The 26614-nt window shown below is 34.7% G+C and overlaps 2 protein-coding genes and 1 long non-coding RNA gene across 7 annotated transcripts in view; 2 read left to right on the top strand and 1 right to left on the bottom strand.

Moving 5' to 3' along the window:
• Positions 1-26614, bottom strand: part of LOC118439767 (lachesin) — a 129679-nt gene that overhangs the window by 93315 nt on the left and 9750 nt on the right. The window contains exon 2 of the mRNA XM_035861831.2: positions 24660-24786. Within this exon, the coding sequence (XP_035717724.1) occupies positions 24660-24762 (103 nt within the window). The 5' untranslated portion in view covers positions 24763-24786. The remainder of the gene's footprint in view (positions 1-24659; positions 24787-26614) is intronic.
• On the top strand, positions 1388-3829 carry LOC146873171 (uncharacterized). The gene is made up of 3 exons (XR_014981820.1): positions 1388-1842; positions 2672-2859; positions 3700-3829. It is a non-coding gene; the product is annotated as an uncharacterized LOC146873171 (long non-coding RNA).
• Positions 7273-13163, top strand: LOC118439765 (uncharacterized). Of its 5 annotated transcripts, none has more exons than XM_035861822.2 (6): positions 7273-7409; positions 9652-9902; positions 10062-10331; positions 10799-10929; positions 10993-11158; positions 12247-13162. In XM_035861822.2, exons 2-6 carry the CDS (start codon positions 9654-9656, stop codon positions 12649-12651), a joined length of 1221 nt encoding a protein of 406 aa, XP_035717715.1. In that variant the 5' UTR covers positions 7273-7409; positions 9652-9653; the 3' UTR covers positions 12652-13162. The 5 variants fall into 5 exon arrangements, with proteins under 5 accessions (XP_035717715.1, XP_035717713.1, XP_035717714.1 ...); XM_035861820.2 differs by lacking the exon at positions 7273-7409 and adding an exon at positions 7597-7755; XM_035861821.2 differs by lacking the exon at positions 7273-7409 and adding an exon at positions 7768-8043 and having other exon boundaries at positions 12247-13163.

The following is a 26614-nucleotide window of genomic DNA, read 5'->3' on the forward strand; positions in this document are numbered from 1 at the left end:
GGCACGTTTTAACGATATCTCCAAACCACAACAATTATTATTCCGAACACGCAGTATCTCACTCCCTCCCCATAATCATCCCCTCGTGAAAATCCAACGAGCGAAACTTTCCCAGCACGGAACAGATTAAAGCGTTAAGCCGCGCGAGGAAGATCAGAAAGCGACGAAGTAACAATGGGATGAGAATTTAATCCCTATTCGCGTGTCACATTTCCTAATTACTCGTTAAAGTTCGTAGAAGCGAAAGGAGTCGATGATCGAACGAACGTGTTTTCTCGTATACTTACCGCTTATGCGATTACAATAACGCCTAGTGAAAACGTGTTCGTTTCGATCTAATACGCCAGAGATCGAATTTATTGGTCCGACGAATTCGAAAGAAAAACACGGGATGGTGTTAAAGATCAAATCGGATAAAAAGAAGAGAGAGAGAGAGAGAGAGTGAGAGAGAGAGAGAGAAAGAGAGAAACAGATAGCTAGGTCAAACGTGACTAGGTGCAATTTGTGAGGAATGCAAAATATTAGTTCACGAAATATCTGCAGCTCGATAAGTAAGTTACGAACTCAATTGATAACAGATATGCAAAATTTCAATCTTTACAGTTCCTTCTGGAAGCACTCTAACGTAATAATGGTTTTCGATATCCGTGCGTCTATTATTAAATTTATTTCCAATCCACGATCTCGTTCAACGGAAGAGACTTGTCCTTTTCTTCTTACCTTCTTAGCGTTCTCGATCTTTTCGTCTCTTCTTCTTTTTCTTTTTCTTATTCCAACACTACTTCGATGCAATAACTTATCGGTTCGGTCTGCTTAATTTCCTATGAAACTCTTCTAGTCGCTTGGACGAGAACGTTACTCCGTTAAGCGAGCTGTATCTCATGAACGAGCCAACGAATCTACGAAGAAGAAGAAGAAGAAGAAGAAGAAGAAAAAGAAGAAGGAGAAGAAGGGTAGATATTAATGGCGTTAATCGATACGCTTAAGAACGCCGAGGCTCAATTCGAAGATTATCGACTACCCATTAAGACTTTGTAGTTCGAGCAAACGATTATTAACGTCTCCTCCATTTAAAGAACGTTCTTGAAAGAGAATGGGCATTCCATTGTTCCAAGTAAATTATTTACGCCAGTTCTTCAAGCCGATTACTCTCGACGATGCGCATCTTTGTTTGGCATAACAAAACGCACTATAATCGATATCAATTCGAGCTTTTAATCATTGTAAAAGTTAATAGAACCAATAAATATTCATAATAATAAGGAAAGAAAAAAGAAAGAAAAAATGAAAAAAAAAAAAAAAAAAAAAAATAAAAAAAAAATAAAGAACTAACAAATATTTCAACTATTGCTGAGAAACGATTTATCAAAAAGATTCAAACGTTCTCTTAGATAGGATTATTGGAGTACATTGATAAAATATGGGAAAAGAGATGTACTCGTATGTATCTAACAGACGAGGGTATCTTTTTTCGTAATACGGAAATCGATGAACGATGTACGTTGTAAGGTACGAAGATCACCGGTAGTATTAATCACAGGATATCTTGGATAATCTTACGAATTTAGGGTCGGTGAGTGTCCCTACTGATGGTGGCGATGGTAAAGCACACCGAAGGAGAATATCCCGGGCATCATCTTCAGGTCGAGTCGGCTCGATTATATACCAGCACTCATCCAGTGAAGCGTGGGTTAATGCCATCGTAGTGGCTGTGAATTTACGATATTACCTGTTATATGCAGAACTCATTTAACGTGCCGGCCGTACTACGATACCACCCGCCTGACGAGCAAAACCAAACACTGTTCGCTCTATTGTCGCACACTGTATCTCTTCTCTCTTGTAAGTTATCCAAACTCGTACTATGTTGTCGTTGTCGTCCTTTTTAGCGAGATACCTACCAGATTTTCATGTATTCCACGTGATATATAAGTAGAGAAAAGAATAAAAAGTAATCCTAGAAATTTATTCGATCAAATTTAACTCGATTCTCTCATCATTTTTTTTTGTTCGTTTACGTGTAAAAAAAAAAAAAAAAAGAAAAAAAAAAGAATATCGGTTCTTTCATTTCCTTCTCTTTTTTCATACATCTCGAAATAATTTACAATCTATTATTACGACAACGAATTCCGTAGAAATTTAAGAATCGTTATCATTACTCCATTTGTCTTCGAGAATTTATTTAAATTCTTACAAACAACGTTTTGAGATTAGTTTGAAATGTAAGATCGCAAGTAGTCGATTGGGGTTGACTCAGAATCCAAGAGTTTAGATAGTGTCGGTCGGGTTCAAAGATAGGCGATATATGTAACTTCAAAAAGTCCGGTAGCAAAAGGTCCGAAAGTGGAGAACGGAGACGGAAACTTTAGCTTCCGGCTTAGATCGCGGAAGGTCGAGAAAGAAGGATTTCCTGAATCGCAAGGTAAGCGTTTAAGCCTCTTTCGCGAGAAAAGGATCAACGTATAGAAACGTGTTCGCCTGCAATACCGCAACATTTTTCATCCTTCCTACTTGAAATCTACGATAATCCATTAATGTATATTATATATATGTGTGTACTGTACTGTAAGAATGTGTGTGGAACGATAGAGCATCGTTCCATTGGCAAGGAGAATCTTCAAGAGAGCGATACTTGGAAAGAGGCTATCGATCGACATATTTATTTCTTTAGCATTTAATGTCGGCCGTTTGTCAGTGTATATTGCCACGGAAACATAAGTTTTCGTTAGAAGAAATTTATCCAACGGACGAGAAAGCAGGCAATAATAATAATTGGGTCGACAATGCCGCCATTATGGCCTTCTTTAAGCTTTCGGCTGTTTCGAGGCTTCCAGGATCATTAAGAAATATCGTCCAACGGTACGTGAGTACAGATAACTACATCGTAGTTAAAAACAAAAATCCTATGTATGTTTCTTCGATTTCAACTCCAATTAATTTATCGTTGATATAATCGTCGTCGTCGTCGTCGTCGTCGTCATCATCGTCGTCGTCGTCGTCATCATCGTCGTTAGTTCATTGTCACGAAGAATTTTGGAAAAGATTTCGACCAAGGATTCGATCGTTTAAAGCAAGTATGCTTCGAAAATGGTACTTAAAGAGATGAGCGTTGAACTTTCCGCGAGAATTTAATTGCACGATTCAAATCGATAAGCTAAAGAACATGATGACGTATGAGATGAGATGTGATGGGACGGAAGGAATAAATTCATCGCTTAACAAGAATTTTCGGAGAGGCTGGGAAAAAAAAATCGGATTCGATTTTTTTCTTTTCTTTTTTTTTTTTTTTTTTTTTTTGATTTTTTTTGGAGAGTTATAGAGAGCGTTACTATGACGACGAAGAGAACGACAACGATGATGATATTGCTGGTTATGGTGGCTATTCTAAAAAAGAGAAAAGAAGAAAATAACGACGAGCATGTAAATCGAAGTCGAGTCATGATCGTGAGGACTTTCGAGCTTTTATCAGCACTCCGTTCCTTTTATTCGAATAGGTGGCACGCTTTACGACGAAGATATCATCGAATCGCGATTCTCGCGCGGTAGATACGTTTTCTGTGGAAAAGATAACGGAAATTGCAAGCTCCTACGCGAAATTGACTGACTTCGGAAAGGAGTCTCGGTCTAACTCCCTTCTCTCTTCGTTCTTTCTCTTTTCTTCTTTCTTTCGACTTTACCATTGACTGGATATTCTTGCAGGGATAGCGGAGCTGGGTGATTGGATTAACTTCCTGAAGGAGGGTGCAGCAACGATAACGACAACGAGGAGAGTACTTTATAGGAAGCATTGTCGGAGGGTGGTACCACCATCGACGGTCATTTGGAAAATTTTCAAGATAATCTTGGTAAACAGCTCTCGCGATATATATATATATATGTATATATATATATATATGTATATATATATATATATATATATATATATATATATATAGATAGAATTTTTTTCATTCCTTGTTTTTCTTTTGATCTTTCATTTCTTTACGTTTTAAATGGGTGACTAATATTATGACTTACATCATAATAATAGCCTTGCCATGTTTTGTTTTCTTTTTTTATTGTCTAAAGATCACTTTGTAAATATCGTTCTCTATATATAAATGCGAAAGAATAATGAGAATGTCAAGGAAGTTTGTCGGAGTAAGTAATGATTAAATCAGAATAGAAAATAATTAAATGAGAACCGAAACGACGAAGAAATTGTTATTTTACTCGGTAAGGAGCCTGAACGTTGTAATAAGGTGGTGTTCTACGACTACCTTTTAGTCCTCTTTACTTTTCTTTGCCATACAATTGTTTCGAACGAGGAGTGAATGGAAGAAGGGTCTTTCTCTCTCTCTTTCTCTCTTTCTCTTTTTCTCTCAGTTTGTCTCTGGGACGAATACTGGAGGAAAGGTAAAGAGGGCAGCGTAGGGGTATTGAGTCTTCTAGATGGAGGACAATCGGATGGTAGACGTGGGACGAGTTTCTACGAAGGGTGGAAACGTAACGACTGCATTCAACTTGAGTGCTCGCAATCGTCCACGAAGATTCCAATACGACGACAACGATGACGAGAACGGACTCTAGTAGAACTTATATTGATATTTGAATATCGTAAAAGTATGTCCTTTAAGCAAATTCTTGCAAAATAGTCGGCACTTTATTATTTTCTGATTGAAAAAAATGTTTAGTTTACGTTAAAACGAACTTACGGAAAAACTAATTTCTTTACAAGACAACTGTTCTCTTCATAACGACTCTACATTATTTTTGATTATATCTTCGAATATTTCGCCAACGACTAAGCTCGTTTATTGTGTAATATAATTGTTCGAAGATCCCAATTTTATGTCATAAGAGTTTCTCTACGAGCATATAAAGTGGTCATATTACATTATAAAACCGCAGCCACAGTGGTTCATAACTCGTCGAGTGTTATTCGCATTAGCCAGAAAATCGTTCGCAATGTTATTGTTACGGTCATATGGGATTATAATGGATATTAAATTGATAATATGTCGAGGTCATATGTACAAGTTTTAACATACGGTTCGTACAATGATTTTTGCGTATTGCGTAGCATAAGGAAATTATCGTTGTTTTCTCGTTATAGATAATGTCAAATGTTTAAAGAGCAAAATAGTGTATCATTTTCAAAAGTGGATAAAGTTTGCATAATGTCAGATAGATTGCGTGACTGACTATATCAAATATGATTGCGTAAGTCAGGATGAGTTAGCTTTTATGCGATAGAAAATTAACTCTTATATATTCCGCTAAATACGTAGACAGTTATAGTTTAAATAATATTTTTAGAATATAATTGCTATATAATTTAAGTCGTCGATAATAATCGAGTTAAATAATTCTTAGTTGAATTTTTTTCAACTAATTTTCAACTAATTTCAACTAATTTTTTCGGCTTATCACTATCAATATATTCTTTATAATAATTCTTTAATATTTATTCGCTATCAATAGTAATAAGATAAGCAAATTTTTACAAATTTTGTTGAATAATAATAATCGTTCATAACGTCAATACTTATTGCACTTATTTCTGTGGTTCGTATTAGTTGTCTTTCTAATTTGCTTGCTTTTTCATCTTTTAAGTAATTTGGTTTGAAGTTTTAAACGTTTCGTTTAAATCGCTACAATGATTTATGAAAGTTGCAGAAGCTTGAAAATTGTTTACCATTTATGAAAATCTTGAAATATTATTTATGGATTTATATAAAGTCAAGAATCCTTATCAACGAATTATTATCAAGAAAAATAAGTATAAATTCCTTTCATTAAAGAGAATATAGAAGTGCATAGTGTGCAATAAAGAACTGTTTATTAAGTAATTACAAAAAAATTAATATTGTTATTATTAACTATGATTTAAATGATTTACACAATGGCTTAGTGGAATGACATAATATTTTTTTCTACTTAACTCTGTCAATGACATAATAGGGCATTTATTTTATATAATATAAGAATTATATAATGCATTCAGTATAGCGTGATTTTAATGATAAGACAGTTTCTGATAGAATATGACTAGGCTTCTAGACAGTATATGACTAGGCTTCTTTGTTTCCTTGTAAAGTAAAGTCATTCTTTGAATGTAATCAAATTGTATATCTACGTTCTATCGTTTACATTTATCATAATCATAAATTTATCATATCATAAATTTTTGATAGATTTGACATTTATAAGAGATAACTATATCTAATAACTAATATTTTATCTTCAGAGATATCATTAAATGATGTATTATTACGTTAATAAACATTCGATTTTGGAGTCAATAAATTTATTTATTATTCGATAAAGACGAAAGAATATTGATTTTGATAATATTAAATGATTATAATAATGGAATATTTTCTCCATAATTAATTTTTTTTCTGATAAAGAAAATTTATAAAAATATCAACGTTAGTTGAAAAAATGATGTTTCGTTCGTATATCGATCTCACGCTAGGTTATACTATTTTTGTAAGAGCACGGAAACATGTTAGTGACATTAACGTTTTACTAAACTAGTCAAAAACTTTTGGACTATGTCTGTGCGACCTATAATCCCATAGTGAAACGTGGTCACTCGGAAAAGTCGTCTTTCGCAAAAAACAGACAATGAGATATTCAAATACCGCTTTTAATCTTTTTTACAAAAACGTTTTTCTATCTACAGATCTTTTGGTTATTATAACATTTTATATTGACTTTGTAACAAAGTCAATGTGAAAATGGCTAACTAATAATTAAAATACGTGCTACAAACACAACGATTTAAGATCAAGCCAATAAAATAGTTGTATAATAGACACATGTAACACGACATAATTTGAGTTAACACGAGTCAATAAGGAAACACTATGATTAATGAATGATATAAGAAGTTTATTAGATACTCTTTTTTGTTTCAACCAAGTCTAAGAATTGTTCATATTAATTATAGCCATTTTTTTATCTCATTCATTTATTAGAATTTTTTAATATGCATAATAATGCTCGTTAAGATCTCTGCTTTTTATAATACGAAGAATAATCAATAAGGAATCTTAGAATATTTATTGTAAATATATTTATCCGTAACATCATAATATCAAATTGTGTTGAAAGAAGAAACACGATAGATTTAATAGCTATAAAATAGAAAGAAAAGAAAGAAAAGGGATATGATAACATTCTACAAATGATATGACGAATGATATAACAAATCATATGTTAGACATTCTAACGAATAATTAAAAAAAACTGCTAACAGCGTCCTCTGTTTCTTTTTTTATGATCTGGAAATTTTTTGAAGAGTATAAATAACGAATAAAAAATCATGTAAGAACTGTCATTTTTATGTACTGCAGCGTTACGGAGAGATAATATTGTAATAACGAGAAACGAAGCGTATTTATTAATACATAATAAATCAGGTTAGTTGGTACAATGGTGGGAAAATAATATTATAATTCACGACGGTAGTGTGAGAAATATGTGTGATATAAAAAAAATTTATAAAGTTGTCGCGAACTTTCTTCTGGTTTAGTTTGACTCAAAGAAAATCGATTATTAGATCTTTGCAATTAATAGCTTGAGAATGCAGAATAATTAAAATTCCTCAACGACAGATCGCTGCAGGCACTCTATAAAATATTGCGTGTATCGTATAATGGCTCATTCGTTCGTTGCTCGTTCTACAGGAATATACGAGTTCTCATTGAATTTTAAAGACAGTTGGTAATTGTAAATGTGTTCGTACTTTAACCGAAATGTGTGATGGTGGGTAAAAAAGTTATTAATTGTAACTCAAATAGTGACATTTAAAAGAAATTCTCTTCGTTGAATAATCGTGTAAAGTGCTTTGAACTTTTACAGTTTTATAATAAAAAAACTTGTGCATTATTTTTTTCTTTCTTTTGTTCATTGATTACTTCACTCGATTTGATTCATTAAAAAATAAGATTAATGTTCTTTAGCTAACGAGTTTAATTGCATCAGGTGTGATTCGATTATTACTGATCTTTATCGTGATAATAAGTTAATGTATAGCGTTAAAGCTGCTGAAAGGTAATTACAGCTCAATAAATATTAATAAATTTCTATACTTAAACTATCAAATTATTCATTCTATAAATGATTTGAATCTTTTATTTCTTCTACATTTCTTCTTTTTTTTCTCTCCGAGAAAAAATACCTCGAAGTACTTTCACATTTCTTTTTTCTCTTTTTATTCGCTTTTTCTTTGCGTTGACTACCCCTCGAACTGAGTTTCCATATCACGACCAAGTTTTCTCTATCACGGATAAAATGAAGAAGAACTAAGAAAAGAAAAAAGACACAATACTTCATAAGACGCGATAGAAGTTGCAAGAAAGTTCCGATAATGTTCATCGAGCGTATGCAAGAGACCTTGATAACATACTCGTAAAACTAATCTCCTCGTATGATTCGATTCGTTCGTTCTTTATGTAAATCTTGGAAGTGAATGTCCGACTGGTATTCATAAAATTAAACGAATGGAATGCTTATTATCGCTTTTTCTATAACGAGTAAAACCTATTAATTAAAATTAAAATCTATAATTTCAACTTTCTTTTAGTTTTTATTTTAGAATATTTGAAACTTTGCCAATAAGATAAGAAATGTTTACTTGAATTTAATTCTTTTTTTTTATTTTAATTCTTTTTATCATAAATCTAGCAAATGTAAACCAAATGAATTCTACATTAATGCGAATGAAAATGATATAATTTTGAATATAAATATATTTACTTATCATAGGTGTATGAAAAAAATGGATTCTCTGAATGGCCTGAGTATCGAATCTGGATCACCGCATACCGCGTACAGTGCTTTAACCAACAAAGCTATTAAAAAATCTAGGAGTCTTTATCTTTTCATAATCTGACAGAATATTTAAAGTATTTCATTTAATAATCTAGTGAAATTATTTGTTTAATGGAAAACCATATGTTCTTGTTTAACATGGTTTCTTATCACGACCATTATCACGTCAATTTCGTATTCATGTACGTGTATTTACTGATACGTATATATTTTTTTTTACTTATATCATAATCGGCGTAAAAGATAATTTTCAAATATCTATATTAAAAAAAAAAAAAAAAAGAAAAAAAAAAGAGTTCAATGTATGACATCAACATAAATGCCGATTTAATAGTTGACGGAGAACCTATGCAGTATGAAGATACGGTCAATTGCATACGTCAGAAAACGATTGAATTAACCGTTCTGTCAAGGTAAAAGTAATTTAAACACGTCAATTGATAACTGTAAATGTTCATTGAATGAAAGCGATTGAACGTGTTCAGAACAGAAGTCTAATTCGGCCACGCGGCAATTCATTGTGATAGTCTATAATACGTCAGTAGGAAGATAAAATATTCTTTTAAATTTGGATAATACCGGATAATTAAGTAGAATTTTAAAAGACTTTTAAAGGATAAAATAATGATATTAAAAGGATGAATCGATTCGCGTTCTCGATCGAAAAAAGAAAAGTAAAAAACAGGTGATATATTCCGTCGTGGACTATAAATTATTGTAATGAATCGCTTTCTATAAATTATTATAAAGAAGCATTTCTTGATAGAACGAAAGGAGTAACGATTTGTCGATGAAATTTTACGATTCCAATTCCAATTTCAATTTCAGAAATGGCTAAAGATACACCGTCATGGCTAAACCTAGAATTGGTGGAAAATATCATGCGGAAGAATGATAATTCGATTCGCGTGCTTAATATGTTTACGAAACCGGCCACGGCTAAAGGTGACAATTATACCAGCGATATGTACAGAGTTTCGATTGAAATTTCATGCAAACGTGGCGACGAAGAAGTTACAAAAAAGAAATCTCTCGTTGTTAAAGTCGCACCTACAGGGGAAAATATAAAGAAAGAATTGGTAGGTATTATTGTCTTTTCATTTTTTTTATTAGGCTCATAATTCTAAAAAAGAAAAATAAGAATAGATTTATCTGAATGATCGATAAAGGAAGTATTTTAAACTTTAGTAATGTGACTTCGATCGATCGTGATCAATAATATCGAATTGTTCGCCTAGATCGAAAAATCGAGGATCTTCCATACGGAAATTTCGATGATGACGGACACATTGAAGAAAATGAATAATTTACTTGGACCAGCCCATCTTATCAGTGGACGAGTTTTTTACATTCAGAAAGAACATCCGGAATTTTTAGTGATGGAAGATCTCGCTCCTCTTGGATTTCGCATGGCTGATCGTCAAGCTGGTCTTGACCTACCTCACTGTTTGTTGGCAATCCGAGGATTGGCTAGATTTCACGCGAGTAGCATTGCCGTATGTGAGAAGGTAAGAATTATACGCGTCGATTCTATCGTAAGAATTTCCGGCTGATAAAAGAAACGAACGATTCTATTTCTATCTTCGATAAATATATCTTACGACAAATGACACAAAAGTCAACATATTCCATGAACGACGTAGTCTATGTTTTGTCAGTAAAGCTAGGGAATTATAATACTTATTATAAGCCGCAACAATTTTGTGCACGCAAATGGGAGTTCGAAACTTGCGTGGCTCGAATCAAACTGTATACATGCGAAATGTCTGTCTGGAGGATAACTAAAGTTCAATATCCCTTATTACCCTTTATCCTTGGATGTGTTCCAACGTTAGGTAGTCTCTTTCCTTGCAAAATTTAAGAAGATTCGTATGCGTGCATTCGTGTATAAACGAATACGATGTAACAATAATTAGATATAAATATCAGATATACCTAAGTATGAGTAAAATGAATGATACTATGTGTTTTTTAGGAACCGAATCATAAAAAGTTTTATACTAGAGGAATATTTTCCAGCGAACATCCTCTTGAAATAATGAACTTTTTTATTCTTGCAACAAAATCGTTAGGCATGGAAATGCGAAAATGGCCGGATTTGGAAAAGTGAGTTTTTTAAGTACCTATTTGTTATAAGTTGTTCTACGTTATTAATCTGTGTAATTGTAGATACGCAGAGAAAGTCGATAAATTTGCGGAAAAGATTTACGATAAAACTGCCGAGGCATTGAAGTGCCGGGAGGACGAATTCAACGTTATAAATCACGGTGACTTCTGGGTGAACAATATGATGTTTCGTTACAATGATGAAGGGAAACCGATCGATCATATCTTTGTGAGTATAACAATACGATTTACATTCGTCGTCTCTTATTCTCTTTGATCATTGGAAAGATCTAAAGGTATGTCGTTTTCTCAAGGGAAAATGTCAAAGTAAAAACAACCTTCGATGAAAGCTTAACTTCTCAATGGCAAACGATTCGAAATAAATACTTCAGAATCACAGTTGACTTAAGATAGATAATTGATTAATGTTCATAAGATTCGATGGAAGAAAGGAAGTAGAAAAGACCTTCGTACAGAAATATAGGTACATAAAAATATAGCTTAGTAAATATCGAAGGCCGGAAGGTTGAAATGTTCAAGTTAAGCCAAATCTAGCTTTTCTCTATTTCTATGTAGGTCACCTAGTTTGGAAACTCGTGGACTTTTAGATCTAGATCAAAAGGCTTGCCATCGTTAAAGAAAGGCTGTGTCTTTGTGCTCGTATTTTTTTATGCTTTATCTTCGTAAAAAAAAAAAATGATTCAACGTGGGATAGAACGATAAGATATGGAGAAAATCATAGCCGTCGTTTTCTGATAACACGATTGCTTGTGGAAAATGATAAATAACTTCTTATTTTCTTTTTTTTCTTTTTTTTTTCTTTTTCCAAATGAAAACGAATAAATCCAAATTCCATCGTATATTTATCGAAAGGGAAAGATATCTGGGCTAGATTTTACCGAGAATTTTTATCGAGGCCACTTGCGATCTTTTTCAACGTTCACAGGAGAGCGACTTCTTTATAGCGAGAGGTAAAAATGTTCGGAAACGAAACTTCGTAGGGAAGGCGATCCCTCGTATTGTCACGCGTTATGAATAATGCAATAAATTCGATTTGATCGCGTTCAGGTGTACCCGGAAGGAACCTGTCCGTCCTTGTCGCGGTGAAAGAGAAAAGAGAGAAAGAGAGAGAGAGAGAGTGAGAGAGAGAAAGAAAGAAGGATAGGGCACATAGATGCACGCACACAGATATTTAGACCCACTGACGACTTCCTAAACACGAATCCCTCTTCTTTTCAACGTAACACCGATTTCATTTCCAATTCAATTCGTGTCTATAAGATCGATCGATCGAATCTTCTGGTGGTACTGTTGCAGGTGGATTTTCAAATGTGCGTTTATGGATCACCGGCGAACGATTTGCAATACTTCCTTAACACTAGTGCGGACAATGATGTATACGAAAACAACCAGGATATGCTCCTGGAGGAATATCTTTTAACATTGTCTAACATGATGAAACAGTTCGACTGCAAAACCATACCATTGACCATGGAGAAACTTCGAAAGAATCTAAAGGAACGTGAGATTCTCGCTATGACAAGTTCTTTTACGATTCTCCCGTTGGTCCTCTTAGACAAGAATGAGGCGAAGGATCTCGATGAGATCATGGGCAAGGACGGCAACGAGTACAATAGTTCCGCTTTCGAGAACGAGCTTTATCGCAAAGTGATAAGCAAAAGGATTCCTATCTATGATCAATTGGGATTGATGGATCTTTAACAAATTTCTATCAGTCTATTTTAGTTATTCTTAATAGCGATTCGTGTATCTATGTATCGATCAGATCATTAATTATAACAACGAATAATAAGAGATCGGTAGATAACTCGAGTTACAAACGATTGTTAAGTAAACTTAAGAGAGTTCAAGGAAGTTGAGACATTAACAAAATAAATGAACGATACAAGATCGAAGAATCTCATGATAGTAAATTTAATAGGAATTGTTAATTTAGGAATGGCACATTTTTTAGTTTTCTTAATATGTAGGATAATGAGTCACATGATAGAAAAATATTTCATATATTGTAAATGAACAACGAAAATATTCCTATAAGAAAGTAAACAAAAAACAAAAGAAATAACGATACCATTGTTTAGATGCTTTTGCATGTATAATATCGCAAAAAATAATACCAAACAACATAGCGATTTTTAAAAAGGCTAAGTGGAACGAAAAATTGTACAAAACAAGTATGATATTGGTGAATAAAAAAGAAACGAATAAAAGTAAGAAAAAAAAAATCCCCTATATATATATATATATATATATATATATATATACATATATAAATATATTCCTAGAAGAAATATTTTCCGTACCAAGCGTTTATCATACTTTACTGTTACTGTTTTGATATTGCGATTTTGCAATGCGTTCCGTAGTACCACAAGCGCTCGATTAATAGCGGAAGTTAATTGTTATTATTGCGGGAAATTGGAAGGTTCTCACTAGATATGCTAGCGCTCGAGTTTTAATTGCATTTAGCGCTGCGCTCATAGACTACCGGGCGCAAGTATATTCATTAGATGGCCGAACGCGTGGGTGTACGTGATTGGAAACAAACGAACAAATTAATGATGGCCGATTGATACTTTCGATAGAGTGCGTAGTAGGAGCGAGAGAAAGAGAGAGAGTAAGCGAACGAGAGATAGAGAGAGAGATAGAGAGAGAGATAGAGAGAGAGAGAGAGAGAGAGAAAGAGAGAGAGAGAGAGAGAAAGAGAGAGAGAGAGAGAGAGAGAGAGGAACAGAGAAACAGAAAGGGAGGATGGGTGGTAGGGAAAACGGGCTTGTTAACTCAAGCTCGTCACGCTTGCTTGTTTTCACGCTCGTCTGGTGCAAATCTGATTTTCGATTCTTTTTTCGTTTTTATATCGCACCGAGAAAGGGGAGCTTTCGTTGAGCGCATTGCTCAGAGGAATGAGCATCGAAACGAAGGCTCGGAAGGATGACGGGAAAGAGGGTGAAGAAAAAAAAGAGAGGAAGAGGAGGAAGAGAGAGAACGTAGGAATGGAGCGACGTTGAAGTATCGTGTTTCAACAGCGCCAACGGGCAAATGCCTGAAATGAGCCTGGGGTTGGGGAAGACAGAAAAAATAGGAAGGGAACGCGATTAGGTAGGAAATGTAACGTGGTAGATATGAATTAAAAATACTCCTATATTTAATGTGCCTCACGCGATGCGTTTCTCTCCCGGTTATGATGTGAACTTCATAGAAAGATAAATACCTTCTACTTCACTTACGTAATACGTTCATACATATATATATATATATATATATATATGTATATACATATCTAGTGCATTCGTTATTCAAGCCGTGGCATATACATGGCTACGTATATAAGTATATATATATTTAAGTATACGTATAAATATATCTGGCTTTGCGTATATTTTATATTCGGCTAAGTTTTAAACTTTTCTTCAAGAGAGAACTTATAATATAATAGAGAGCCTATTTATATTTCGCTGTGTAAATAATTTCATCGTAGCATGAAATGATTTATTTAAAAAAATGTTGAAAGTAATTTCGTTAACACCTCACTCGGAACTTCTATTATTGCTGGGGGTATATGCGAGAAAAATGAAAAAAAGCGAACAGGATATTTAGGACAATAGAAAAGGATGGAAAGAAAAAAGATATAGACACTGTGCAAAGGAGATCTAATGGAGGGAATGTTAAGTGGTTGGAAGGGATGAAAGAACCCGTACAAGAGAATTTATCTTTCACGAAAGTCGAATGCTTGCACGATAGAAATTAGTATCCGGGGTAAACGGAAGGCACGAGATAGATCGCGTTACAAAGGATAGAAGATAGTTGTGCAAATTATCTGTAGACGATAGTCAAAAGATGGTAGGATAATGACGATGATTATCACTTTCTTAATTTGTTTCGAGAGGGGACGAAAACGAATACGCCAAAAGAGAAACTTTGAGAGAAGATAAGATCAAGTGACACGTCGAAGCTATTTTTTTGAACGTTATTAAATCGTTGCTATTTTTTTCTTTTTTTTTTTTTTTTTTTTTTATTAAGACAGAGATAAAGGGAAAAATAAATAATTACTCGTATGATAGATGCGCATGATCTTTCCTATTTTTTTTACGTGATAAAATAAAACATCTATCATTTTCGTGACGCGTTATGCATTTGATTGCAATTTTACAATAAAGAATCGTATAAAATTCTGAAACTCACTTCGCCCATTCTTGCTCTTATTATTTTTAATCGAAAAGAAAGAGAAAGAAAGAGAGAGAGAGAGAGAGAGAGAGAGAGAGAGAGAGAGAGAGATAGTGAAAATTAGAAATTTTTTTCTCACGATCGCAGATCGTTTAAGCAACTTTCAATTAAAATTTCAATTATCCTCTAGATTCATCAATCACCGTCCTTCCAAACGTCTAACCGTCCTTTCGACGTTAAATGCGTCTTTAATCGAGGATTAGTTAACTAAGCTTTCAAAGCGTTCGCCACGAGCGTTCTTTTCAATTTTATTGATGGTTAATCGATCATTTCCATGCGACACTAAACTCAACATAAAGTTATTGAATGCGTTACTTTAAAATAATTACACAACAGTAATTCGTTTTATTTTTTTTTTCTTTTTTTTCGAAAGATCTATCTTTGCCTTAGTCGTGCGTCGAAGATTTTATCGTATAACTGGTCTATAGATCAATTAGAGGTCGATAGCTCGTGAACTTTCAGATCTATTAAGATATCGTTTGAGATACTTGAAACATACTTTGGTCAGAGGAGTCTTATCAAACTTCCGCCATTAAGAGTTTCCCGTTAACTTCAGAAACACGACCAAATCATTCGGTAAATGTCATAACGGGAGTTCACGTCTTCCTACGAAGTATCGTCTTTACTTTTTAAACTTGACGCGCAATGCGAACTATTTTAAGATTTCCAGTAACATGTAAGTCCGTTCAATAAGAAGCAATAACATAGTCTGATGGAAAATATCTTTTCTATATTTTTAACTATCTTTGTTCATGTATTCCATATTTTTCTTTAATACTTTTCTCGTACCGTGATATCACTACGTTATTGCAATCTTCTAACTAAAACTATAGTTTTCCAAAATAAATGAAAAATAGCAACTAAATGAAAATCTTCTCTTATATGTTCATGTATATTTTTGTAATACGATTATAGTGAGTAATTGTAAAACAGAAATGGAAAAATTATAGATATTACTATCACTAAAAATCGTTAATATTTCTCATTGTATGCGCTGTTACAATATTTATTATATTTATGATATACTTTTAGAGCCAACAGCTTATACGCTCGAAAAATTCGCTTTCCTGTTTTGTAAAACAGAAAAATAGTTCATCCGTATTAGTTCGTTGAAATCCTTTTCGTCGGTACGTAATAGATTGAAACAAAAAAAAAAAAAAAGAAAAAAAGAAAAGAAAAGAATAAAAGTTATTCCTTTGTTTTTCAATTTCGAGACGAAGGCAAGTGCAGGCGAGTGCAAGGTACTACTTATTTCTCGAACCTCTTCTTGAAATGCGTGGTTATGACGTCAAACAATCGCGATCCTTTGTTGGCAGGAAACGATGCATTATGCCGTATGTAAAATTGATATTTGTGATGTGAGTACGTGTCAAAGAAGAACTCGAAGAATAGAATAAAAACGCTACGATAATTTCACGAGTGTCTTCGAAGCACGCGATGCGTGTGAGCGTGATTATTGAGGATTCTTCAGATGCTAATTCACCGTGAAGAGCAGCTAATAATGAAAATTTTTTTCTACAGGCGACTTTCCTCTGATTTCCGTTGGAAAATGAAACGATCTAATCGATAAAATATTATACGTATGAATTACTTTCATATTATTTATTAACGAAAGATATTTCTCCAAGAAATGAAAAAATAATTAAGATATTAAAATTCAATGGATATATTAGGAATCAAAAGTTCTAGAAATATTTGATTGCAACTTCGAAGAAACGAACTAGCTTCGAGACGATAGCGATGAGAGGTTTGCAACTTTCTTGAAAGCTGTAGCTAACTATAGATAGGTAGGTAGGTAGATAGATACGAAAGCATATGCCAGCCATCAGGGGACTGATAAACACGTACCTAGTTACGTTCTTGCCTCAGCAATCTTGCGAAAGGACAGGTATTCATAAACTACTCAAGCTACGTCTGGAACTTTAGAATATAAACCGTGAGTAATAGTATATAACGCAATAACAAGTTATAACGTAAGTATCGTATAGAGAGTGCAGAGGGGTCAAAATCATATGCATTATCACATATTGTTGGAAAAGTTATTTTTTAAATTGTATTTATCTTTTTCCGAAATAAAGAAGAACATAATTGACTCAGAGAAATTCATAAAAAAAGAATATCGAAAGAAAAAAAAACGAAAGCATCGATGACTCAGATTTTGATCAGTCGACGTCTTTCCAATTCTCGAAGAAAACGAGATATAATCCTCTATCCTCCTCTCGTTCTCTCATCTTGACTATGGAATTCGATTTCGATCGCCCTCTTCTACTTCCGAACATTCTCAAGTAATCGAATATCTCAGGATCGTTCGTTGGTGGACAGAAAACAGATGGAATCTTAACGAATCGTGTTAAGGATGTAATTTCATTGACCGCAATGGGATCATTGATTACGTATATCGAAAGCGAAATTATTCCCTCTATTTTTCTGCTTAGACATGATCAAAATTTCGATTAATTTAATTAACCTTTTTTTCGTCGATCCAATCTCGCTAATAACGTCAATGGAACGTTAGAACCTAAATGAACGAACTTCAAACACTGTCCTTTTAGTTTGTGAGCACGTATCGTATGAATTTACGTTGATGTGTATCGGTTGGACGAGGGCTGGCTCGACGAACGATTTGATTATAATCAAGGGAAATCAACGTCGTTACGAGATCGGAGCGACGTCCGCAGAACGGCGCTGATTTCGAGGGTAAGTGCTGAAGGACTGGGCTTACGAGAGAGAATCGGTACGTGGCTGGTGTTCCGAACGGAGGAGAATAAATAAACGCCATAATTCACGTTCAACAGTTACGAACGGTTCAATTCGCAATTGGAATCGGTCCAATAGCGGGAGGTGATACAGACGAAGGGTTGGTGAACGCGTACGGTATTGAAAGGAGTGAGAAAGCGAAAGAGAGAGAGAGAGAGAGAGAGAGAGAGAGAGAGATGGAGAAAGAGAGAGAGGGAGCAGAAGAGAGAAGAGGGTGGCAAGAAGACATTATTCGACGGAGGAACAAACAACTCGTCGATCGTATGCGCAACATCGACGCAAACGACGACGAACGATCTTCGAAATTAATTTAAAAGCTCAACACCTGCACTCCTCGTCTCGTCGTTTTCGAATTTCTCGCGTATTCGCCCAAGCGAATCGACGTTCTTGCGTGTCTGCTCGTTGTTAACTCGAAAACAGTCTTTAACGCGACGACGCCATTAGACTTCATTCCGTTCCAAGAAGTTCGATACATGTTCCTTCCTATCATTATTCTCATTGCCATCGATGTAGTTTTCTTCTTAAAATATTCTCTTTCCCTTTCTTTCTTTTCCTTTTTTCTTTCTTTTTTCTTTTTTTTTTGTTTTTTTTTGTTTTTGAACATTTCAAGAAGCTAAAAAATTCCTCTATTTGTCGTCCAATTTATGTCTCCTGGAAATTTACTTTTTATTTTCTTTTTCTCTTTTTTTTTTATGTTTATCTCTTACTTTTATTTATTTATTTATTTCTTTTTTAATTCATTCAATTTCAATTTACGTACGCGCATACTTTACATTAGTATTATTATTTTATTACATATTATTTATAATATACGCGAAAATTTGTTTAATTGCTCAGGAAAACGTTGTATCCTTTGCCATAGTAGAGATTTTTTCATTCTACTTTATGAGAGAGAAAAAAAAGAGAGAGCACGGTCGCTTTCGTGTAATTCCGCGAGAACAATTGAAATATTATGCGCTTTAACGAGTTCAACGAGAAATAAGATTACACAGACGTATTTGTTTTTGTTTTATCGTCGGGACGAATACAAAGTATTAGAGAATTCTCCAAAAAGTAATTACTAAGTTAATTTCTGAAGAAGGGAGAAATTGTTTTCTACGGAAGATAAGAGATGTTTTATTAAAGCTAGTCGAGGTACCTTTAAAAGAGCCATTCGCTCGGAGCTAGCCAGCTCTTCAAATGTATGAATAAATGGCGATAGTATATGAATTCAACGAGGCCGATTAACGTGGCTTTCTATGAAGGTACTTCACGCAAAAAATTCAACACATTTCTTTTCCTATTTTAGGTAATCGACAAAATAATATCCCGTCTAGGGGATTAAAAGAGATATTAGATATAAAAGAGGATTTTTAAACAATTAATTTTTCCTCATGGGATGTAATGTATTATATTCATTATAAAACGTATTGTTCTTGGATATTTAAAATTAAACTTTTATCGTATAATTTTCAATTTTTTTTCTCCTAACTAATTTTAAGCGAATTTTCATTAGTAGCTTTTCGAACGAATAAAAATTTACTTAGTCGATGCATTAGTTCTTCGAGAAATCCCTATGTAATTCTAATAAAAAATCAAATTAGTGTTTGTCAGATCTTGTCTTTTGCAAAAGAAAAGTATGAAAATTTAAGGATATAGTTAGAAAAAAAATGATAGATAGATAGATAGATAGAGAGAGAGAGAAAGAGAGAGAGAGAGAGAGAGAGAGAGAGAGAGAGAGAAAGAAACGGAGAACGGTTCTTGTAACAATCGGTTCGTAATACTATTCGGTAAAGCAAATTTAATCTCTACCATATAAAAGTGCAATTAACGTAGTAGAACGAGTCGTTTCACCGAGTTGACACTTTTTTTTTTATTTTCCTTGTAAAATTGACTTTTTGTTGGAGGGATTATAAATGAAACACCAAAAGTGTCTGCTGTTTTGTTGCGTTTGCAATTACTTTGACAATTTCACGTTAAGAAAAGTTTCCATGTTACCGGTTAGCTCGTGTACGTTATGAAATCTATAACAATCATTAAGATTGCATCTGACAATTTTTCAAATATACGATCAACTTGAATTAGTTTTGAAATTATATTTGTTCGATTACGATTAATTATGATTAACGAAATCATTTCATTCGTAAAATTCGATTAAAAAGGATTGAAATCGAAACATGGAGAATAATATAATTTTTTGGTTTTCATGTAACGAGTTTACGGAGATAGATTGCATTGAAATAACAACGACGAGTGCAGTTGGCAGTCAACCACGAGTAATTTAGAGTCTATCGAATTGATGAAGTAAATGAAACTGAGACGAATTCTCGAGGACTATAATATTCGTATTCTCCTTCTTCTCTTCTCTCTCTCTCTCTCTCTCTCTCTCTCTCTTTCTCTCTCTCTACCTTCCTTTTGTCCATTCTCTCCTTGCTTAGGGGAGTTATCGTGCAAGAAGAGTTGTACTTTTTCGTCGATAATCCTCAACCCCCTAGTGCTTGTACTCTATAGCAGACTGAGACCATCTATCCGCATGTCTGTAAGCTGGTTTACTATTCATTGGAACTGCATCCTCAATGCGGATAAACGGCACATTGTTTATGCATTAGCCCGCACCCTGCCTATTCAGCCTTTCGATCTAGCTATTCGATCGATATCGTTTCTTATCACATTTTCGTCTAAAATACTTCTGGATCATCTTAACAGAGTTCGTTTTATTTTTCTCTAACTTCAAGAACGAACTTGATCAATTAAAGAATGATAAAAAAGAACAAGAAAGGAGGAAGTTTTCTTTCATTCATGGAGAAAATTAAACACGTGTCGGCGTTACTGTCACTTTGGGAAAGAAAAATCGAAAGTTCTTTTGATTTTGGCCGAGAAGTTTTTAATAAAAGTTTCGAAAGAAACTCGGTTAAAAGAAGATGTGTGAATGAAAGGAAAAAAAAGAAAGAGAAAAATAAATTCGACCTTACGTATGAGAAGTTCGTTCGAAAGAATCTCTCTCTCTCTCTCTCTCTCTCTCTCTCTTCTTTCCCCTTTAGAATCTCATCGGAAACAGGAGTGCTATAGACAAAACAATGGTTGCGACCCAGTAATCCTCGACGGCGTTTTAATCTGAAAGAAAAAGCATTTCTCGTACGGTTGATTGCATCGCATAGTAATCTTAGTTTTGATTACGTTATCGCGAAATTAGTGCGCGGACAATGTTTTACCTACGTTATCATTACCACGAAGAGGAACTCGGATTAGAATGTTTCATCGTTGGTCTGTTCGAAGAAACTCACGAGAAAAAAGTGAATCAAAAGTTGAAAGCCGTTCTCAAAGAAAATCAATCGAAACGAAATGCCATGAAAAATTTCAAATACGTTTTAATATTTCGTGTCTCAAAATAATAATTTATTGGGTCAAAAGTACAAAGAGAATAAGTGAACTTAGCGGTACGGAAGTTGGAGAGATTGGAACGCGTTAGACTTTCTTTCCTGCATTAAGTGCAGTTCCCGTTTGGTCGAAGTCGGGTGATTCGAAGTATCTCGAGGAAAGACTCATTTGCCGCACCTGCTACTACGGACTGCTGAGTCAAGTGCGCATAGAAATTGAATACCGTCTGGATGCTCTCTCGCCGATCGGCTAACGGAGCTTTGCCTCGAACTTCGTTAAAAATAATGCTCTACGCTCTAGTTGCCGTTCGAGGATCTCGCTTCGATAAATTTTTCTATTTAAATCGTACTCGACAGAGTTTGCTCGAATCACATAAAAATTTCGTTATGAGTTACCTATAGATGGTTGTTATGTACATATGTATATGAGATAACTTTCATTTTACTGTATAACGATAACAAATGCCAAAATACGAACGAACAAATATAAAAAAATAAATAAATAATTACATGGATAGACGATAAACATTCGTTTGTTTTCAATCAATACTGAACGTGATTCGTATAAATAGCCCAAACATTTGCGATATTGTGTTATATACTCAATACAAATATCGTTATTAATTTTCTTTTTCAGAGGAAATTAATTACCAAAATGATAAATGTCGTAAATTCATTGGGAGAAGCTTGGGTAATTCATAAAATACACGGTCTCAAAGGGAGATCGAATGTGGTAAGCCAAATGAGGGAACACTCCTATACAACTCACGTCGTTAACGATGCCATTAACAAAATTAGATTAACAATCGCACGAAATTACGATAACAGGGTGAGATTTTCGGATAATTTAGAGATTCTCGATCGATTGATCTATCGATTTATGGCACGTAAATTTTCCTTCATCGATTCGATCATTTCCGACCCTGTATAATGTCTATTTTTCTTCTGACATATTTCGATAGAATTCACGGGATCAGTCGACCGGACACATGTCTGCGATCAAGAAATTCTACGTACATATATTAAGCTGGAAATGACGTAGAAACGTGTTCAGCATGCTAGACATTGGTCACATAGCATGGTACATCACGCGTACGTAGAGCGCATGCGAACACGCGGATCTCCACCTATCCTGTGTGACCTTCCGACATGGATGATAGGGATGTCCTACGAATGAATCGGGATAACACCTTGCTGGATGATTCATTACGGAACGACACCCGTCGTCGTCGTTGTCAAGCTTTAGCATAACTTCTACAATATAAACTTTCCTCAATTTAACAAGAATATCGACGTTTCCGTCAATTCTCCGAGGAAACGACCAAAATTATCGTCACCGCGATAGAGATCTAAAGTCATCGACCGTTCTGAAACTAAGCGAAGGACCCTTCGTAGGAAACATAATTGAAATTCACGGTTCGCTATACAACGGATTAATTACGTCGAGCCATGAATTAAGACGAGACAGCGGTGATGTCGATACAACCGAAAGGGATTTCCATTCGCTTGCGATCAATCCGGATTTAGGAATTGCAATATAGTAATAATATTGTTGCAAATACATTTCATAATTCACGAACGTGCAAGTTCATTCTGCATTTCATGTATAATGTATTCGTGTTTCAATATACATCTGACGCATCGCCAATGGTTGAGATTTAATCGACAAAACACACAACGTCGCTATAATTTATGATATATTTTTTTCATCTTTGAGTTACAGAAAAAGTGCGAAGGTATGAAAAAACATGAAGAAAGTAGATAATAAAGTAAAGGTAAAAATGTTGAAATGTGTTCTTCGTTGCGTATAATACAGTCGAAATGAGAAATACGAAAAATCTCGAATACGGATATTAAATTCAGCGTATCGTCAAAGCGAAAGGACAGACGGCAAGCTGACAATAGATGTGATTACGTAGACACTAGGTATATATGGATAGTACTCGTCATTCCTTTTGACATGCGTTTCATTCGCTTACCAGTACATCATTCGATATCTGGTTCACTCGTTCGTTTTCTATCGCGCGTGCATGGATGTTTCATTAGCACTCTTCCAACAACATGCTAATTACGAGGATAGACGTAATTATTATATAGACAGCCATCGCGTGTCTACTCGGCATTTCAGCTCGGATGAAAATAAAAATTTCAAAAATGAGATTTATGATGAAAAAGAAAAAAAAAAGAAAGAAAAAGAAATAATAATAGAAGAATTGAGAGTACCTTAGTCTTTTTCACTTTCTATCTTTCTTTCTTATCTAGACATGACCGCAGGTAATTTTTCATAAAGACGATTATCTCCGAAACTAGTTCAGTTATCAAGAATTCATTTGGATCTTTATATAATGTATGTATATGTGTATAAATTCAGTTTACCATTTAAACAATTACACGGATTACATCGAGATTTTTAATCAACAAAAATCAATCTACATTTAATGAATGTATATATATATATATATAATATAAAGTTTTTTCATGGGTATTAAGAACTTAAAACTCCTTTCTTATTTCGTTTTATCCCTATCTTATTTCTTTATTTTAGTTTCGCTCTCACCATTCTTCTCTTTATATTTTATATCTTTCTCATCTTCCTTCTTCATCTTTTTGTCTTCCTTCCACTTCATCTCTTTTTCCAGTTTACCTTTGAAGACGCGTTGACAACGAAAACGACGACCCTCTTCAAAGTCTCGAAACAGAGAGAAGCCTTGAACGTGCAACTTTTTAAAAAAGGATTACGATATAATCTACGTGCTTTCTCGACGGTCTACCCTTTTTTACGACGATATCTCGAGCGCGACCGGTTACATCGAACGGTGGTTTACAGTACATCGTTAAACTTGCGTGCGACTTGGTCGTAAAAATAAAAAGAACTTTCCTAGAGCTTTATGTTTTGTAAAAAGGGGATGTCGGTGAAGACCGGCTGTTATTGGTCGCAGCCGTTGCTCTCGACTGGAAAGATGTCGACTATTTTTTTCTTATTCTTTCTTTTAATTTTGAAAAGTCAAATAAAAGGGCTATCATAGTGAATGCAAACAATATGCTCCCTTTTTTTTTCAATTGAGAGAAGAAATACGCTCGAGTAACAGAATCGCTTAGACAAGTAATAGAGAAAATGGCATTGCTGGTTGGATATCGTTAAGTCAGAATCGAGTGACAGGTATGACAGAGCGTTTCTGCTTATCGTTGTCTGACACGACACGCCGAGATACTCGATACAACCTACGCGATTATAGCTCGGACGTCAGCTAATCAATATGTCCCGGTGCAGAAGCACGCGTCGTTTCGAAAAAGAAAATATTTCCCGAATAATCATTTCTCCTTGTTAAATCTATAATAATATCATAGAGAAAGAATACGGGAGAAACTTACCAATGCTTTTGATAAGCGGAGAGGCCGACGGTTGAGCTCGTAGGAGATGAGTACCTCCGAGAAGTATTAGAACAATGTGAAAATACTTCATAGTGATCGTCATCCTGTGGATCTACTCCATGGAAATCTGAAAGAAAAATATGATAGTTATAAAACTGTAGATAAATTTGATGGATGATATTCAGGTACACAGTTTAATACGGCGAATAAATAATAATAATAATAGACGATATTTAATTATATAATAGAAATAAGTTTTATAACTGTCTATGAACGATTGAATGCTCACGCCTAATTATCGACAGATTTTATCTAGAAGCATCGCATATTGAATATTGATTCACTGATCTATCAAAATCTTTAAAAAGATCATCATTTCTTTAGAAACGATGCCATATATGATTTTTACAATGGTATACGACAACGTGGAATGTCTAGAAAGGGCAGATAGTTTCTTTGATTTGCGAAATGTGATTATCGTTTGCACGGTTATTACGAGTCGTAGCCGCACAGCCCATAAACGTGATCGCCTTAGAAATCCGGTTGTGGAGACTAAAACGAGCGAGATCAGCAACGCTTATCGATAGAGTATCTCTTCATTCGTCGAATCCGTTTCCGGTGCTCACGAACGCATTCTCCTTGCGCGAAGAGCATCTTGGTGAAACGATGAGAAAGCTCTATCTACGAGACTCCGAAAGCCTTTAGCTTCTCGTCGAGCAATCGTGAGAAAGGGTCTTCGATTGTCGCTCTATTATCGTAAGCAGCATCTCGCTATGAGCATTTCTCTGCACATGCATTCTCTCTCTCTCTCTCTCTCTCTCTCTCTCTCTCTCTCTTTCTCTTTCTCACCCATTTAGCCTCCTTTCTACGATTTCTTTCTTTCTATCTTTGCTCTCTCTTTCTTTTCTCTCTCTCTCTCTCTCTCTCTCTCTCTCTCTCTCTCTCTCCCTTTCTCTCTTTCTCTTTTTCTCTTTCTCAGGTAACTATCTTTACCTTTAGCCACGATAAGCTCTGTTCGGAAAAGAAACGACATCGAGTTTTTCGCACGAGCAAATCTATTTTAAATTTTCCTCTTATACCTTCTTCGCCAACATTACGTTTTCTATTTTTCTCTTTTTCTTTCTCTCGTTTGCACTGGTAGCAACACGATCTCCATTTTCGCTGAGGCGTCGGCCGTGTAGCATATTAATTTTCGATAAATCAAGCTGAGCCGTTCTTATCGGACAGGCAGCCTAGCGCCAAAAGCAGAGATCGGCATCACCCTATCGAGATTCCGTCTTCCGTTCAAACGCTAACTACCTACCTACAAATTCGCCTCTACATCGTTCCGTACCAAACGTCATGTCGTTTCCTTCTCTCTATTTGTTTTATGCAAATAGGTATCATTTAACTGTTCTGTTCGTACTAGACCGTGAAACTTAGATAGTTCTCGTTTTAGCATTTACCAAGGTGTCCGTAATCTGAAAGAAAATTTCTCTTTATTTTCAAGCTCACTTCATTCTTCTTTCTTTTTCACTCTTTCTCACATACACACATATCCTCTCTCTCTCTCTCTCTCTCTCTCTCTCTCTCTCTCTCTCTATCTATCTGTCTTTCCCTCTTCGCCGTAAATTAACATCCATTAAGTAAATGTTAGTGTACATAATGCAACAAACGGGAACTTCTCTGCAGTTTGGTTTCTATATTTTTGCCATTAACTCGATTGTAACGAAATGCCAAGTTCCATCGACGGAATTGGTAAATCGATTTCATCGGAGCAACATTTTAAGCCAAAAGAGACAGGGACAGAGACAGAGAGAGAAAGAGAGAGAGAGAGAGAAAGAGAGAGAGAGAGAGAGAAAGAGAGAGAGAGAGACAGAGAGAGAGAGAGAGAGAGAGAGAGAGAGAGAGAGAAGGGAATACTCGCTAACTCGACTCGCTTCATTGTAATCACCGACGACGCACGAGTTTGCTTT

The sequence above is a fragment of the Vespa mandarinia genome, chromosome 2, assembly GCF_050613455.1.
Source record: "Vespa mandarinia isolate Hongniang chromosome 2, ASM5061345v1, whole genome shotgun sequence".
In the NCBI taxonomy this organism is placed as follows: Eukaryota; Metazoa; Arthropoda; class Insecta; order Hymenoptera; family Vespidae; genus Vespa; species Vespa mandarinia.